This window comes from Podarcis pityusensis (assembly GCF_964106645.2).
Source record: "Podarcis pityusensis genome assembly, chromosome: 12".
Classification (NCBI taxonomy): domain Eukaryota; kingdom Metazoa; phylum Chordata; class Lepidosauria; order Squamata; family Lacertidae; genus Podarcis; species Podarcis pityusensis.
In genome coordinates this window covers 1,528,669-1,546,670 of record NC_138037.1, presented here as the reverse complement: position 1 = coordinate 1,546,670, position 18,002 = coordinate 1,528,669, and the positions used below count along the sequence as shown (strand labels likewise).

The 18,002-nt window shown below is 46.3% G+C and overlaps 2 protein-coding genes across 3 annotated transcripts in view; both read left to right on the top strand.

Annotated features, from left to right (window-relative positions):
- LOC308459763 (uncharacterized protein) overlaps positions 1 to 8,683 on the top strand; it is a 125,594-nt gene extending 116,911 nt beyond the window's left edge. Inside the window, exons 4-5 of one of the 2 annotated variants that reach the window (XM_080975385.1) lie at positions 1,592 to 1,723; positions 3,264 to 8,683. In XM_080975385.1, the coding sequence (XP_080831511.1) occupies positions 1,627 to 1,723; positions 3,264 to 7,009 (3,843 nt within the window). In that variant the 5' untranslated portion in view covers positions 1,592 to 1,626 and the 3' untranslated portion in view covers positions 7,010 to 8,683. Of the gene's footprint in view, positions 1 to 1,161; positions 1,724 to 3,263 lie in introns of those variants that run through there. The other variant, XM_080975384.1, reaches the window with a different exon arrangement.
- A 1,964-nt stretch (positions 8,684 to 10,647) lies between these two features.
- Positions 10,648 to 16,431, top strand: LOC308459839 (enkurin-like). Its single transcript, XM_080975576.1, has 6 exons — positions 10,648 to 10,785; positions 12,838 to 12,946; positions 13,342 to 13,490; positions 13,960 to 14,186; positions 15,229 to 15,375; positions 15,960 to 16,431. Exons 2-6 carry the CDS (start codon positions 12,870 to 12,872, stop codon positions 16,131 to 16,133), a joined length of 774 nt encoding a protein of 257 aa, XP_080831702.1. The 5' UTR covers positions 10,648 to 10,785; positions 12,838 to 12,869; the 3' UTR covers positions 16,134 to 16,431.
- The last annotated feature ends 1,571 nt before the right edge of the window (positions 16,432 to 18,002 follow it).

Here is an 18,002-nt window from a genome sequence, read left to right as displayed (position 1 = left end):
GAGAAGAAAGGAGCTCAGCCGGACGCAGGAGCAAAACGAAGATCCAAGTTTATTGCGCAACAGGTTCAAGACGGGATTGAACCCCGAGAATGGGGCGACATGAACTTTTAAAAGTTCCCTCCATGTCCCAGAATACAGTGCACGAAACGTCATGAATACATTATGGGAAGGTTGGGTTTTGCAAGTTACATCATGAATATATTTCACACGTCACGAATATATCAGAGAAAGGTGGGGTTACATTAATTAACATCTGAGATAAGGGAGGGGGGAACATGCAGAGCGGGAGATATACATAGATAAACATTTATTGAGTACCGGTGGTGGCATGACAATGGGCCAGAGATATGCATCGTCTGCCACCTAATATTGCCCTGAGGAAGGTTTAGGCGAAACGATCTGACAGGATTAAGAAGTTCCTGTGTACGTGACTTGCCGTTTCGGGGATTATGGAAGTAGGGGTAGCATCATGGAGTCCAAAGGGAACTGAGTTGAATGACACCAGGAGCGAAGAAATCGGAGTTACGGTTGATTTTATATCAATTTTCAAAGGTTTCAATGCTTTAAACCCATTCTGCATTGTCGATCAAAAGCGGAAACAGAATGGATACATTGTAACAAGATTGTAGCAAGATTTGACAGTTTTACGAGGTCTCTGGTTTCAGATCCATTGTTCTCGCAGTGGGGGGGGGGGGGTCAGGATTTGACAGTTTTACGAGGTCTCTGGTTTCAGATCCATTGTTCTCGCAGTGGGGGGCCGTCAGCAGCTTGTCAGGAGTGAAATGAGGCGTGCAGGAGCTCCCTGAGCTAGCTTCTGCAGGGCGAATGCATGGCTGTGATTGGCTAAGGCGCGACCATAGGAATAAGCGAGGATACAGGAACACCCGGTCTACCCGTTCTAAGTATGGAGCGCAAATAGGCATAAGAAGAGATAGGGGAATATATACATGTATTCGAGCTTATTTCGCTCGTGGAAAAAGAGAGAAGGGGGTGTGGGAAAAATGTGGTGCTTATGCAACGGTGAGGGGGCTGAGGGTGAGTATACGGTGGGCACCCTCGAGGTCATCGCCTCGGACGTTCCAAAGAAGAAGGGGAGGGAAGGAGGCACCCCCCCCCCCGGTCCGTATCAGACCATAAAATTCCTATCACACTGCCATACAGGGCTGCAGTGGGATTCCCCTGACTTTGGGTCTAGGAATCCTGTCCAAGCAGAGCCCCCATTGGTACATGATCCCTTTCCCAGTTTCAGGGTGATTTCCCCTCCCACTGCAATTCTGTGTGACACAGTCCGCTTTGTTCAGGGTGGAGGGATCACAGGATAGAGTTTTCAGCTGCTACAGGGGGCTGTGGATGGGAGGGAAGCAAGAAAATGATCAGTTGCACAAGCTTTCTTGAACATGTGCAACTATTGCATACAAACGTCTAACCCCCCCCCCCAATGATGTGACATTCCCCCCTCCCTTTTGGGGGGGCCTTGATGGCATGTTAGCATCCCTCTTTGGATGGTAGTACTAATTTTCCTCCTTTCCCCACACACTTTGCATGCCGAATAATCTTTCCAGAGTCCTTCACATCTCTTGTTTCTTGCATGGAGGTGAAGGCAGGAGAGCAACCTGGACCAGAGCCATGGACAGATCAGACGACACGGTTGAAATACCAGCCCTGGGCCGCCCATTCCAGCTGGGGATGCTGTACGACTGTCGTAAAGATGCCCTCATCCCAGGTAGAGCTGGTGCAAGGAAGAGCTTATACTGAAAAGGGAAACATTATTCATATCAAGATTAACAGTCAGCCCAAACAGTGCAGTTTCAGTGCTAAATGTGCTCCTCTAATTCATTTTCAACATCCATTACAATCTGCTTCCACTTCTTTTGTCAACGTTTGTGTTGCTTTATGTACTCTTCATTTGGACAAGACTTCCACTTATTAAAAAGAAGTCTTCTTGCCCGTGATAGCGTCTATGCTCCTTAACCTTGCTCTAATCATCATCATCTATCAATAAAGATTCAGCAGGTGTGTTCTGTTTCAATTTTTTAAAGCTTGCTAAAAACCTTTCTAGTCCACCAGGCTTATGCAGGCGATTAAGAATACATCTTTCCACAATTATTACTGTAGGTAAAAAAACAGGACATTTTTTCAGCCAGAACCTGCCAGAACTCAGTTCCAGCACCTCTCAGGTGGTCACCATTGCATTATAAGAGAACAAGGGAAGCATTCATGGAGAGTTCTGGCATCTTTTTTTCTTGAAAAATACCACATTAAACATAAAAAAACTTCCCTATACAGGGCTGCCTTCAGATGTCTTCTATAGATTGTCTAGTTACTTTTCTCCTTGGCTCAGGGGTCACATAACTCCACACCCTCCAACATTTCTCTGATGAAAATAGGGATCTCCTAAGCCTAAGGGACAGCGGAACATTCCAGGATTAAATCATAAACCAGGATGGCTTCTATAAATCCGAGACTGTCCCTGGAAAATAGGGACACCTGGAGGGACTGTAATCCATTGTTGTGTTCTTGTACCAATAATTTAACAACTTTCACCACTGTAACTAAGCCAAGTTTTACTCCCTGTGTTGTCTGACTGCTGTGCGGAAAATGACATGAATCTGACCTTTGGAGAGTTTTTAAGTAAACCATTACGAACTTACCAAACATGTGGTATTTTTCTATGCCGGGGGGGACGGGACTATTTTGGAAGGAACTCACAAGCACATATTTTAAAGGTCTGACAGCCTAAATTTTCACACTTTGCTTTGCTGCATATTTTGTGATTTTAAATCTGCTGGGGTTCTCTCACCAAAGTGTTTTGCCCCAACTTGGATCTTGGCCCCCAGGGAATTCTCCTTATATATACCCACTTTTTCCGTGCCAGTCAACAACTAGCACCAGCTCTCTAGGGCCTCAAGTAGGAGATGTTCACAGCCCTAAATGGTGGTGACTGAATCTTATCCCTGCTGCTGAGCCAGTGCCCACCCCCTTTCTGAGGACTGTACAACAGAAGCTCATGAAATGTTCACATTTGTTCCACTATCATATCTGGTCAAAGATTTTCCCTGCCTTTTGCAAAGTTTTACAAAACTGCACAAACCTCTTTCTTTGTGGATGACAGTGGGACAAAATTCATGAGTGCAGACATTGTGGACAGTGATAGCTCTATTTTATCTCCTTGTTTCTCTGTACACCCTTAGGCATTAGGCTAATTGTGTTCTACATTTCTGTGAACATACTCAAGCCTTGCATATTTCTCTGCTTTATCCCAGGAATCACCCTTTGGGACCACGACTCGCTTCAGAAGGACTTGTGTATCAAACCGCAACCCAAGGCTGAATATGAAATCATTGCATCTGACTCCATCGATGATAAGGCCTCTGCCCTCAATGTCTCAGCATCGCTCAAGGCCAGTTTTTTGGGGGGATTGGTTGAAGTGGGTGGATCAGGCAAATTCCTTCAAGACACCAAGAAGTCCAAGCAACAGGCCAGAGTCACTCTGCAGTACAAAGCTACCACCAAGTATTCACAGCTGACCATGAGCCATTTGGGAATTCAAAATGTCACTTATCCAGCTGTTTTTGAGCATGGCACAGCCACCCATGTTGTCACTGCCATCTTGTATGGAGCCCAGGCTTTCTTTGTGTTTGACCGAAATGTCTCTTCTTCTGAGTCTGTGCAAGATATACAAGGAAGCCTCCACGCTGCGATCAACTTGATTAAAGTCACTATCAAAGGGGAAGCATCTGTCCAGATAGAGGAGAAGGAGAAAGCCCAAACGGAGAATTTCAGCTGCAAGTTCTATGGGGATTTTTCTTTGGAAAGTAATCCGGTGACTTTTCAAGATGCCATGAAAGTCTACAGCGATCTGCCCCAAAAGCTTGGGGAAGATGGAGAGAAGGCTGTGCCTGTCAGAGTTTGGCTGTACCCACTGACCAAGCTAGATTCCAGAGCAGCTAAGATGGTGCGTGAGATCAGCTTAGCACTGATCTTTGATGCTCAAACTGTCTTGGAGAATCTGAATGAAATCAACATGCGATGCAATGATCTGACTATGAATCCTGTTGCTGAAAAGTTCCCAGAATTAAAGATGAAAATCAAGAGATTCAAGGATCTGTGCAAGCAGCACAGGCAGACTTTCCAGAAACACCTGGCAGGAATCCTGCCTTTGATCCGGGGAGGGGGGAAAGAGGAAATTGTTCTGGTGGACATTTTAATGTCCATTAACCAGTCTCCCTTCAACAGCCAAAGACTCAGTGAGTTTTTGGATGCCAAGGAACGAGAGATTAATTTGGTGAATTCTTACCTTAGAATCCTAAATGGAATGGAAGTAATCTCTTCCCAGAACAAACTGGAAGAAATCGTGCTAAACCCTGTGAATGAGTTTGTTGTCTCATTTACCTTCACTTCTTTACATGATGAGGAACCATTTTTAGCCACCTTACAAGACTGGCTTCAGAAAGATTTTTTTCAGGAAACAGCAAATTCCACCAGTGGCCAATTGACACCCAAGAACAGTAAAGCCTGGTTTGAGCATCAAGAGAGAAATCAGAATGCTCGTAAAGCTGCCAAATCCATTAGAGATTTTGCCCGGGTCAATAAATCAAATGAGAATACCCAGTTCCTCGTGGCTTCTGTCCCAGATCAGGACAACCCAGGAGCTTCCATTTACCTCTATGAAGATGGGGAGATGTTCAGCAGCAACTTTGAGCTGCCCTCAAAACCTCTCCCTCCCCTGGTTGGCCGAATTGGACATGAGAGTGTGCAGCTGACATTTCAACCTGCAGAGTATGGGAGGGCTGCAATCTCCAGCTATCAAGTAGAGTACAAGATTGCAGGAGAAGAAAATTGGAAGATTGTGAATACTGACGACAGTCAGGAGACATTCCAAGTGAGAGGGTTGAGCGCAAACGCAGAATACCAGTTTCGATACAGCGCTAGGAGCAAACCAGGACTTAGTGAGACCAGCAACGTGAGTGAATCTGTACAGACACTTCCTACCAGCCCTCCTGGGGAACTGAGAGTGATAATTGCAGAGTCTTCCAAAATCAGTATAGCCTGGGAGAGCCCAAAGGTCATTGGCCAGGGAGCTGTTATAAAGGAATACAAAGTGGACTACAGTGAAGCAGCTGGAGAGGCAAAAAGCAAGGACAAAGATGAATGGGCTGAAAAAAGAACAGGGAAGAAAACAGAGTTCTGTGAGATTGATGGTCTGAAGCCCCAGACACCCTACAGATTCAGAGTCTCAGCCATGTGTGCCGGTGGGGCTGAGAGTGAGCCCAGCAAAGAGATTGAGGTTTCCACATCATTGGAAGGAGACGAGAAGAGAATAGCTTGTCAATACCTCCAAGGCAGCACCCGCGTGGAGGATGGACCACCAGCAGTGTATGCTCTGCCCCTGGAGCCCATACAGGATGTCTCTGGATCCTGTCTAACATACCAGCTAGGGAAAGAGAACATTCAGGTCCCCAACAAAGTGATTATGGTGATGGGGGCAACAGGGTCAGGGAAAACCACTCTCATCAATGGAATGATCAACTACATCCTGGGCGTGCAATGGGGAGATGAATTCCGATTCAAACTTATTCATGAAAATACCAACAGAAGCCAAGCTCAAAGCCAAACATCCGAAGTGACCGCCTACGTTGTCCACTACTGCAAGGGTTTCCAAGTCCCTTATTCCCTCACCATTATTGACACTCCAGGATTTGGAGACACAAGAGGAATAGAGCATGACAAGTTGATAACAGAGCAGATCCGGGAGTTTTTCTCCTCCCCAGGGGGCACTGATCATATAGACGCCATCTGTATTGTCGTCCAGGCCTCTTTTGCTCGTTTAACTCATGCCCAGAGATACGTTTTTGACTCTGTGCTCTCCATCTTTGGCAAAGATATAAAGGACAACATCCAAGTCCTGGTCACATTTGCAGATGGACAGACCCCTCCTGTTCTCGAGGCCATTAAGGAAGCCAATGTACCATGCGCTAAGGATGCCAAGGGCACCCCTGTGCACTTCAAATTCAACAATTCAGCACTGTTTGCCAACAATCCTGTGGAGCCTGGAGGCAACTTCAATTTTGATGAAATGTTTTGGAAAATGGGCACCATGAGCATGAAGACCTTCTTTGATTCATCCCACACGCTAGAAACCAAGAGCTTAACATTGACAAAGGAAGTGCTCAGGGAGCGAAAAGAGCTTGAAGCTGCTATTGAAGGGTTGCAGCCCCAAATCAAAGCTGGACTGGCCAAGCTGGAAGAACTGAGGAAGACGCAGGAAGCCCTGGACAAGCACAAGGTTGACATGGCGGCAAACAGAAACTTTACATATGAGGTAGAAGTAACTGTACCAGTGAAGACGGATATATCTGGCACGGGAGAATACATAACTAATTGCATGAAATGTCACTTCACCTGTCACTATCCTTGTGCAATTCCTAGAGATGAAGATAAGCGTGGTTGTGCAGCTATCGATCAGAGCACAGGAAGATGCAGAATCTGTCCAGGCCGGTGTGAGTGGAGTGTGCACTTCAATCAGAAATACAAATTTGAATATACAACAAGAAAAGAGAGCAGGACCTATGAAGAACTGAAGCAAAAGTATGAATGTGCCTCTGGTGAGCTGATGACCACAGAGAAATTGCTTGAAAAGCTTAATGAGGAATATGAAGAAGTGAAACACATCTTAGAAGAGCTCATCAAGAAATCATCTCAAAGCCTCCAGCGCCTTCAGGCGATTGCACTGAAGCCCAACCCACTCTCTACCCCAGAGTACATTGATCTGCTCATCATGTCCGAAGAACAGGAGCTGAAGCCTGGATATCAGGAGCGAATCCGGTCCCTGAAGGAAGTGAGGAAAGTAGCTGAGTTAATACAGAAAATTGCCAACAAGGAGCCTCTGCTGCCTGGAGAGCAGAAGCTGTATGATCAAATTAAAGAAAAAAAGTCCTCTCTAGGAGGCAAAATTAAGAAAGGGATTGCAGCTGTTGTAAACTGGTTTAAACAAGGGGATCATATATAGCTTTTCAGGCACGCTTTGCTTTTGGCTATCAGCAGAGAGCTCAGGTTCTGTGAGTGTAATTCAGACCAGAGTCTCTTGCTCTCTGTGCATACTTGGGTGAAGGTGGCTATGGAAACATTTGTACCTGTCTTGAGGTGAGCTTATCCACTTCTTCATTTGCCCGGCCAGTTTCGCTCGGGGAAACCTTTAGTGCTGAATCAGAACTAACAGCAATCGGGTTTTCTGTGGAATGCCATTTGTTCTGATTTAGCGCTAAAGAGCAGGCTGGGGGTAAGCAGAGGAGCAAAGACAAAATTGCTTGGAGCTGTGCCTGGAAAGTGTGAGATGAAAACTGCTCAGAACCATGCTTCCCAGGCACGGAACAGACAGAAGTGTGAAGGAGCCCTTTGTTGCTGCAGACAAAATGCTTCCTAGTCATTGTTCCTACCACCTTATTGTCTAACTGGTGCTGGGTGAAATGCTGTTCTCTCCAGGGATTTGTATTATCTCCAATGACTGCTAATAATAATAATAATAATAATAATAATAATAATAGGGAAAGTGAATGGGGTCTCATATGGAAGTGCTGCTTCTAACCACCCAGCATAAGAATGTGGCCATAAATCTCCCTGCCCTAGCAGCCTTTGGAACGTGATTGGAAACTTGGGGTGTTGCAGGAATGCTCTTGACAGGAGCTGCTTATGGCCCCTTTGTCCTAGCAAGCTTTTGACCTGCCTGATTGATCTCTCTCCCATTCTTCCTTATCCATAGAATCTTAGAATTGTAGAGTTGGAAGAGACCCTGAGGGTCATCTAGTCCAACGCCTGCAATGCAGGAACTCAACTAAAGCATCCATGACAGATGGCCACCCAACCTCTGCTTAAAAACCTTCAATAAAGGAGAGTCCACAACCTTCAGAGGCAGTCTCTTCCACAGTCAAACTACTCTTACCATCGGAAAGTTCTTCCTAATATTTAGTCAGAGCTCCTTTCTGGTAACTTGAATCCATGGGTCTGGTTCCTACCCTCTGGAGCCCTTCAGATATGAAGATGTTTCTCCTGTCTCCTCTTCTCCAGGCTAAACATACCCAGCTCCCTCAACCGTTCCTCATAAGGCTTGGTTTCCAGAGTATATTTTCAACTGGTGACTGATTGGAATCTCTGTGTGTGTGATTACTTGTAATATTTTTTCTTTCATTTTCTTATTGCTAGCCATCTAGATGTCTTTTTGAAGATCCAGTAGGATATAATTTCTTTTTGAAAACACCCCTTAGCATTTAACCCTGGATATATCTGTATTTTGGGGGAGCATATTCTATTGCTCTTTGTACCAGCAGTGCCAAAGAGGTTCCCTGCCAAGGAATTCCTGGAGCTGAAGCAGAAATCCAGTCTGAAGGATCCATGCCTAGAAGCCATATTCACCACCAGGCGACTAGGTCATGACCAGATCACCTCTGCTGGCTGACAACTAGGTCAGACCAGATCCTGCCTCTTTCCCTGCACTGGGAGACTGCTGAGAAACTTGACTGCTGGAGATGTCTTGTGCACTTTGCATTTTGAACGCTGCACGCTGTAACCACAACTGCCCACTGATTTCTCCCATGTTTGGGGAGTCATGTTTTACTGCTCCTTGCCTGCTTCCTGCAGCTGTGCCATGAAACAGCCTCTAAATAAAAGCTACTCTGTTCTTTAAGAATGGTCTCATCACTGTCTCCTGAGCAGGGCCTGTGCAAGACATTTTGCTACCTGAGGCGAATTACAAGATAGCATCCGTTCCTCATACAGAAGTTGGACCAGCAGTTGGACCTTAACCCAGCCTGACTGCTGAGAGAGTGTCTCCGCCACACCTGAGGCAGCACGATATTTTAGTAGGGCCAGGAGGACATGCTGGGTAGCAGAACTGTGCAACCCATTCAGTTGAAGCCCAAATCCTTTCCCCTGTATTTTATAATTAAGGTTTTATTCAGACTTTTCATATTACATTTCATTGAAAAGCAAACTGATCTAAAGAAGAAGAGATAGAGAGGTGCAAAGTCCTCTTTGACAGGTAGATCTTAACTCTTATGCCACACAGAAGGGGGTGGAGCCTCCCAACTCTCACCTGGGAGCTTCTCTTTCTTCTCCCAGCTTCCCACCTTGGAAGATCCTTACTTCCCTGCCTCTCACACAGGGTCCTTCACCAGCCAGCCATCAGCCCAAATCCTGAGCCAGTTCAGAGGGATCTGGGCTTGGGTCAAGCTGGGTCGAGACAGCCCCAGATCAGGTCGGGCCCCTCGCTGCAATCCAGAACTGTCAGGTGTCCAAACTGGGCAACTTCCAGCAAATATTAAAAACATAATAAAACATTAAACATTTAAAAAAACAACCTTCCCTATACAGGATTGCCCTCAGACGGCTCGGGGGTCAGGTAACGCCATACCCTCCAACATTTCTCCAGTGAAAATAGGGGTGTCCTAAGGAAAAGTGAGACATTCTGGGATCAAATCAGAAACTGGGATGGCTTCTCTAAATCAGGGATGTCCCTGGGAAATAAGGACACTTGGAGGGTCTGTTTTCCAAGCGAGCAAGTCATAAATTTCATAAATTACACATCTTGTTCCCATATCGGCCTGCAGTACAAGAAAGGAACACGCCCATTATTTTAATGCATGTCAGTCACAGAAACAGCACATCATTTTACTTAACAATATCTATTTTAACAAAAGTGGCTGCAGGTTAGCAAAGCCAAAAAGGAGGGAGCTGTGGTCCATTTGAGCAATCAATCTGTGGTATGTTTTGAAATTACAGTATATTATTGAATAAGACAGAAAGCAGAAGGGATTGTACACAGAGAGAGAGAGCAAGCTTGTTCTCTGAATGCCGATCCTTATCTAGCTAACAGCAGAAATATTATCAGATTTGGGTGGGTAGCAGGAACCCCCAGGATTGAAGAAGTACAGCATGTACACATCCCACCACCTTTCAGGAAAAAATATTTCCTGGGGGAGACTAACCAGCCCAAAGCCCAGTGGCCCAGGAAGGCTGAGTCGCTGCTGGGGAAGAAATGGAAAAGTGGGTGGGAAGAGGAATGGAATGGAGTGTCCTGGGAAAGGATGCCAAGTGGGAAGATCCCAGGTGGGCGTCTGAGAGAGTTCAGCTGAACGGGGACACATGGGGTCTGCAACTCATCTCCTCTACCGAGTCTTAAACCTTTTGCGTTCAGGTGGCCTTTGACCAGCTACAACTGGCCCAACAGCCATTCCTGGACCAGGGAAGCCTTGCCACGGTGGTTCATGCACTGAGTACTTCAGGACTGAGTTACTGCCATGCGCTCTATGTGGAGCTTCCCCCGTGTCTGATCCAGAAGCTGTAGCGAGTGCGGGATGCTGCAACACAATTGCTGGCCACAGTGAGACCTTGTCTGCATAGGAAGTCTGGGCTCAGAGGTCTGGTTACCAGTTTGAGTTCAAGCCATTAATCTGAGCCCGTGGGGAGGGGTCTCTTTCTGCTCCTCTGGGCAGCCTGTCCATCTTTGAGAGTTAATATAGGATGGATATGATAGGAAGTGATGTTTCCACCATAAGCGGAAGAAAGAGAGCTGCTGCCCTCCCTCACAGGGGTGGCTGTGGACCAGCTCAAGAAAACTGCCCGCCTCGGGGGCAAGCCCCTCCCTCCTGGGAGAAGCATGCGACCAGTGGGCGGAGCCTCTGCGCACACCTGGGGGGCCCTCCTCCCTCCCTTCAGAATCCCAACTGCCACCTGCGACCTGAGCTGTGGGGGGGTGGGGGTGTCCAGCTTGTTCAAATCTGCTCAGAAACGGTTAGTGTTTAAAAAAATGTATATGGTGGTAAATGTTTTGGAAGATTTAACAAAAATGATATGGAGAGTAAGGAAACGGTTAGTAGAGAGGGAGGACCCCTACGAAGAGAAGTTGTGGGGAGCATCAGTGTAAGGGGGGGCAGAACAACAGCCCCAGGTTCATCATCTACTCAAAAGAACCTAAGGAGACCCTGCTGGATCAGGCCAATGACCCGTCTAATCCAGCATCCTCTTTGCCCAGGGCCCAACTAGACGCCCCAAAAGGAAACTGACAAGCAGGATTTGCGCCCAGAGCCACCCAGAGCCCTTTCCTCCTCCTCCTCCTCCTCCTCCGTGAATTTGTCTAACCCTCTTTTAAAGCCATCCAGGTTGGTGGCCATGGCTGCTTCCTGTGGCAGGGAGTTCCACAGTTAAACTCTGTGCTGCGTGAATAAGTCCCGTCTTTTATCTGACCTGAATCTTCCAACATTCAGCTTCACTGCATGTCCACAAGTTCTGGTGTTTTGAGAGAAGCATAATTTTATAAACTTCTAGTATGTCGCCTCGAACTCGCCTTTCCTCTAGACTCAAAATGCTGCAACTCTCAGGGGAGTCGCTCCACTCGCTCAGTCATTTTGGATGCCCTTTTCCGAACCTTTTCAAATTCTACAATATCCTTTTTGGATACTGTAGAATTTGAAAATATCCAGAACTGCACACAGTACTCCAAATTGAGTTACACCATAGATTTGTGCCCCTCAGTTTTCTGGCTCTCAAGCGCTAACAATCACTTCCTGAAAATGAATCCCAAACCACTGTTGTTGTTGTCATCTAAAAGTCTGGCTGCCGAGAGAGCATATTTGTAAGATTCAGTAGTCCTCTCTCCTGGGGGTTTGGTTCCTCCCCTGCAAAAATTTACCCTTAGGGGTTCAAATATGGTGCCTTCACACTAATATTCCCGGTTGATCAGACATTATTCAGTACTGCATTGCAGGACAGAGTTCAAGGAGTCTGCAAGAGCTTTCCATTAGGACAAACTCCCTATATAGGAAAAAGAATATACCGTATTTTTCCATGTATAAGACTATATTTTTTCCTAAATTTTTGAAGTTTAAAATAAGGGGTCGTCTTATACACGGATAGTGCATTTTCTTACTTTTGAGTCCCAAACAATAGGGGGCATCTTATCCACAGGGGCATCTTATACACAGAAAAATACGGTACCTCATCTTGGATGTTTCATCCTCTGGCCAACTATCTTCTGTCACCCTAACGCCTCACCATCTCTTCATCCAGCCATAAGTGGAAACACTTACTCAACCCAATTTAGTTTTGCTGTACAAGGAGAGACCTCCTTGTACCTCATCCAGAGTCGTTCTTCACTTTAGCAGGCAGTGCTAGGCTCCTCCTAAACTGGTCCTTACCCACTTTGTGCCTCGGCTAATGCCTTGTGCCAGGGGTTTTCAACCAGTGTGCCATGGTACCCTGGGGTGCCTTGAATGATGGTCAGGGGTGCCGCTGGCAACACTGGCCTCTCTCCCTCTTTCCTTCCCTCCATCCTCGGATGCCCTCTTGTGTCTCTGCCTCCCAAAGGCTTGTGTGGCTGTTGTTTGCAGCAGCCCTGTCTACAAGCTCCCCAGCTGAATGGGGCCTCTGGGGCTGGCCAGGGGGGCTGATTGCCAGGAGTTGAGGCGGCTTCAGAGTAAGCAAGCAAGTGGGCGAGGGAGCCCAGCCAACCAGCCCTTGCTGTTGGGAATGGACAGACAAGTCCCAGGCCCCGTGAAGCAGGGTGAGGAGGCACCTCTCTATGGGGCACAGGGGCAGCTCAGAGGCCAGGGGCGGCAGCAGCGGCTGCCCAGAGGACTCCCAAGAAGAGGGGAGAGGAGGCTGAGGAATCACTCCACAAGGGAGGGTGTTTGAAAATGGGTGAGGGGCTGCCGGCTCTGCGGATAAGGGGTGGCATAACTGGGCTCCTGAGCCCCACAGGGGAGCTGCAGAAAGAAAGGTAGCTGGTCCAGGGAGCCATGGACTCAAAAAGGTTGAAAACCTCTGCATTGTGCAATTTCAATGCAGCTCTCTCCAGGACTTTTGCCTGAAGCCTGAAGATGACTGCCTTCTATGCAGAGGAGATTATCTACAACCTGATTCCCAAAGAGGAGAAAAAACCTGTCAAGACGGTCAGGTATGGGGGCAAACTAGCAAACATTAATTAAAACAAAAACAAACACCCCTCGGGAAATAGTACAGAGGGGCTCTCATCGCACTCCAAATCATTTTAAAGGAAATTAATTTGGTGGGTTGGATCCAGCCGTAGTCAGTCAAACGTGGGCATTAGTGAGATCAATGGGGCAAGCTAGTCATGTTGACTGTAGTGGGAGCTCTTTGCTTTATTTATTTACCTTTAGTTATTTACTTATTTATTTAAAGTCACTTCAGCCCCAAATGACTCCCACTACCACCCCACCCCACCCCCCAGCACCTGCCACCCGAGGCAGCTGCCCCACATTGCCTGACGGACGGCCAATGACTCTTGAAATATAAATGGTGTGCTTCTTTCCGCTACCTCTTGAACGAAAGGTTTATGTCGACCTTCAAGCCAACTGTGATACGCGAAATCCAAGAGAGGAAGACAGCGCCCTCCAAAACCATGGGGATCCCCAAGCTGTACATCCCCACTCCAAGAGAGTTTCTTCGGAAGCATGCCAACGAACCCAAGCTCTTAAAGCGTACGTTTTAGCAGAACCGTGGGGTCGGGGTGAGGTTTGTTGGAAGCACAAATCTCCGGAGCCATTTAAATCTTCTGTGCTATGGGTCTCTCCCAATCCTCATGGAAAGCATTTGAGGGAGGACCACCGTCTCTGGGAGGGAAAGATGCCACAACCACCACTTTGCATGCTCTGTACATTGCGGGGAGTTGCACTAGTTGACCCTTTGTGTCCCTTCCAACTTTCAACTGTATGATTCTAGGATTCTGCATCTGGTCTGAGAGAACAAGCTGGACACTGGACCAGACCAGGCCTACCTAGAAAAGTTCTGCTTTCTTCTGGGGCTGCAAGTGAACCCAGTGTGCAACTGTGCTGTTGTTGTTTATTTCTGTATACCTTGGTTTTTCCCTGGTGGGTGCCAGAGGGTCCCCAAGGCAGTTCTTTGCTGATAAAACAGTTGCAAACGTGTGGCTTTTCCAAAACAATGCAGGAAGAAGGAACCAAGGCATCAAGAAGCCGCCAGGGCTGAATGTGCCCGAGAGGAACGACCACCCCATCATGGGCATCCGAAGCAAGAAGGATTACATCTCCTCAAACGTTGCCGAGGCCATCATGGCCGTGGCCAAGAAGCCCCTCCGGGCATGTGTGGACGTGCGGAAGGGAGACAAGTTCCTCCTGGATGATTCGGGGCTCATTCAAAGATACCTCCACAAAAAGGTATGGTTCAGAGGAGCGCAGGAAGCTGCTTTTTCTGGATCTGACTCTTGGACCATTTGGCCCAGTGTTGCCTACACTGGCTTGCAGCAAAGGCTCTCCAGGATTTTCAGATTTGGGGTCTCTCTCAGCCCTCCTTGGAGGTGCCCTTCTCTAGGCACATTTAAAAATCTTGGATGCTTTGGCTAAAATAATATTTAAAATGTGTTGCTAAGGTTCTAGAGGCCTTACATAGACTCATTAAAGACGCTAACCCAAGAGGGCCTTCTCGGTAGTGGCTCCGTCCCTGTGGAACATCCTCCCACCAGATGTCAAGGAAATAAACAACTATCTGACTTTTAGAAGATTTCTGAAGGCATCCCTTTTTAGGGAAGTTATTAATATTTAATGTTTTACTGTGTTTTTAATATCCTGTTGGAAGCTGTCCAGAGTGGCTGGAGAGACCCAGCCAGATGGGCGGAGTATAATTTTTTGTTGTTGTTATTATTATTATTATTATTATTATTATTATTATTAAATGGTTTTCTGTGCTTCGCGTTTTGCTAATGATATGCTTCATTGGGCAAATAATTGATTAATACATACATACATATATCCATAGTACCAAAACTAAAGTATTTGCCGCTTTGTTTATTCTTTTTTTTTTTAATGATATTTATTAAAGTTTCAAAAAAATACAAAAAATACAGAATACAGAAAGAAAAAGAATAAAGTTTTTTTAAAAAATATAAGCAAAAAAGTAAAAAAGAAAAGAAAACATACCAAATAAAACAATTAAAAGGACATTAAATTTCCATAACCTATCTTCCTTATACTTATTTCCCCGGACCTCCTCATACCTCCCTCTTTTGTATTCCAGTTCAATTTGTTGATTCAGCAAATCCTTACCATTGAAATTACCCAGTTGCTTTGTTTATTCTTACAGTGAACATTTTCTCGGTCAATTTCTTGCCATGCTTTGTGGGCTTGGAGGAGGAGATCAGGGGGTGTTCAGGCGTTTTCTGCAGTGCATCATTCGGGACATCCAAGTGTGTTTTCCTTGCAGGATTTTGGTGTGACACCAAAATACATTAAGAAGCGGATAATGGACGCCAAGAAGGCTCAGGAGGAGAGCGATGCTTACCTCCAGCAAGCCCTCCTGCAGAAAGGCCTAACGAGACTCTCCAAGGCAGAGAAGGAGAAAATCATGGAGGTACACAGGGGTGACGCAGATCAGACAGGACGGGGGGAAATAAGTTGGCTCAGAAAAGGAGCACCAAAATTATCATGGGGCTGGAGAGGCTCCCCTGTGAGGAATGGTTGCAGCGTTTGGGGCTTTTTAGTTAAGAGAAAAGGTGAGGAAGAGGCAACATGATAAAAGTTTATCAAGTTATGCCTCCTGACACCAGCCGGACCCCTAGGCTGTCCTCTTTTTGGTGCCTGCTTAATACATTATTGTCTAGACAAGCTACCCAGATGTTTAGAAAGTTGATGCCGGTCTTAATCTATTTTTAGTCTATCATTACTTAAAACTTTCAACATCTTAAATCATCGTACTTAATTTTTCTTAGTGATAATTTTATTATTTTGTCTCTTTTGAAAACGGCTTTGAGGGCTGTTCTTGTTTTTACAATCAAGCGGTGCATATGTTTTATGAAATAAATACATTCATTTTATCCATGTTTAAATTTCTTTCTGCACTGCTGGCTGCAAAGGCACATCAAGCACATTTTGACATCCTCCTGCTGCATACTTCATAAGTTTGCTTAGAGTTTGCTTTTCCCTTCCTTCTCTCAGGGCCTGAAGAAAAACTGGGAGGAGATCAACCACGAATACCAAAGTCTTTCCGTTTTCCTCGATTCGATTCCGAGGAGACTTCGCAAAGAGAAGATGGAGGTGGAGATGATGCAGCTGGAACACTACATCAAATTACTCGAGAAACACGACATTGTGTATATTTCAAGCGTATAGGGATACCATCAGAGATATTGGGCATGATCCAGGCGCAGTCCAGCACCTTCAAGGCCCATCATTGGTAACAGGGTGGGAACGAAGGCATTGCTCACCGTTCTCCCTCTGAAATCAATGAAGCCACACAGGTCCTCCGCTGTGGATGGAATCTGCCCGTCGTGTAACAAGTTGTTTTTAACAAATTATTTTAATAGTTGCTTTTAGCCAACATGTAAGTTTGGAATGTTACAGCTTTGACAAAGGTGCAAAAGGAAATCTTGTTTTATTTTGAAATAAATGTCCACACCAGTTTCATTCATCACCTGTGTACTTATTTATGTACAGAACAGAATTGTAGAGTTGAAGGAGACCCACAGCATCATCTAGTCCAGCCCCCGCAATGCAGGAACCACAGCTAAGCGAATGCTGCTTACCCACACGCATTGTCCAAAGCGGTGCACAATAAATAAGACCTCAAAATATAAATGAAGAAGCAAAATTCTTTAAAACCCAAAGCCCAGGCTTAACCCACCTCTCCCTGACGGGCAGAATCAGATTTACGAGCTTTTCTGTTTGATGCATATAGGTGGGAAAGGTTCTGGTGCCTTTACTGCACACAAAATGCTGGACTCCGTACATTTATTCGCAAGGACTTGTCGTTGCAAGTACATTGCCTGATCCAGAGTCTTCCTCTGCCGCACACAGTCACTGCAGATTCCTCGACTAACATTCCCACTTTAGTGCCGTGAAATATACTTGGAGTCGAGAGTGGATTTCATGCTCTTTATTCAGCTCATAGTGGTGAGGAGGAATGGAAGTTCCCCCAGAATGTCTGCTTTATATACATCGTTTACACAATGGGCCCCACGTGATTGGCTAATTCCGGGATTCGCCTGTAGGCCAATCAGGTTGCGGATTCACTTCCACCTGGAGCTGGATTGGGTGGCTCCTGTGGACCAATCAGACTGCTGAATTCTGAATCCTATTGTTCTAGGACCAATCAGACTGCTGCATTCTGAATCTTATTGTTCTTTGGGGGGTTTTGGCCAAAAGGAAAGGAAAGGAAATGAAAAGCTTTTTCCAGATTTTCACTTTTTGAAATATGGCAGCCCTACTCCCTCAGCTGACAACTGTCGCTACGCCACTGGGTGGAGGAACTCCCCTATGAAGAACGGTTGCAGCCTTTGGGACTTTTTAGCACCGGGAACACAAGCTGCCGCCCGACACCCCCTTGCACTTAGAAGCTCCCTTCCGTCTCCCACCCATCGCAGCTCCGTTGCTGAGCTTGGCGCACGTCAATGATATGCCTGTGCCGCTTCTCGTGATTAGAGAGAACGCATGGCGAGGGCTCACGGCACTGCACTACAGACTGAGGTTCACAGGTCAGAAGACTAGAGGTCTTGAAATCTTTGCAGATGCTAGTTTTGGAAGTGACACCACGGATGGTACCGGCACTTCTGGAGTGCGCTACATGTACAACCACTGTCTGTTTGACTGGCTGTGCAAAAAGCAGACAACAGTAAGCCTAAGTTCCTGTGAAGCAGAACTCAATGCCTTGTCATTTTCACTCAGGGATTGTGCATGGTTGATGCAACTGTTTCAGGACAAGGTTTCTGTGAAATGTCCGATACAGGTGTATCAAGACAATAGGTCCTGTTTGGCTTTGCTGGACTCAGAGAGTTGCAAGCACAGGCACAACAGGGCAGGAGAAGCCCAAGGTCCTTCTCAGTCTGGGAAGGGCTCCCTCATGTTCCCAAGCTGCCTGTCTCAGGGCTCTCTGTGTCCTTCCATGACTGCGGAACAAAATATGACAGTTCTCTTCCCCAGACACTTCAGTCCTGCTGTGAAATCGCCTCCTCATATCAACTTTTAGGAAACCAACCAACCACT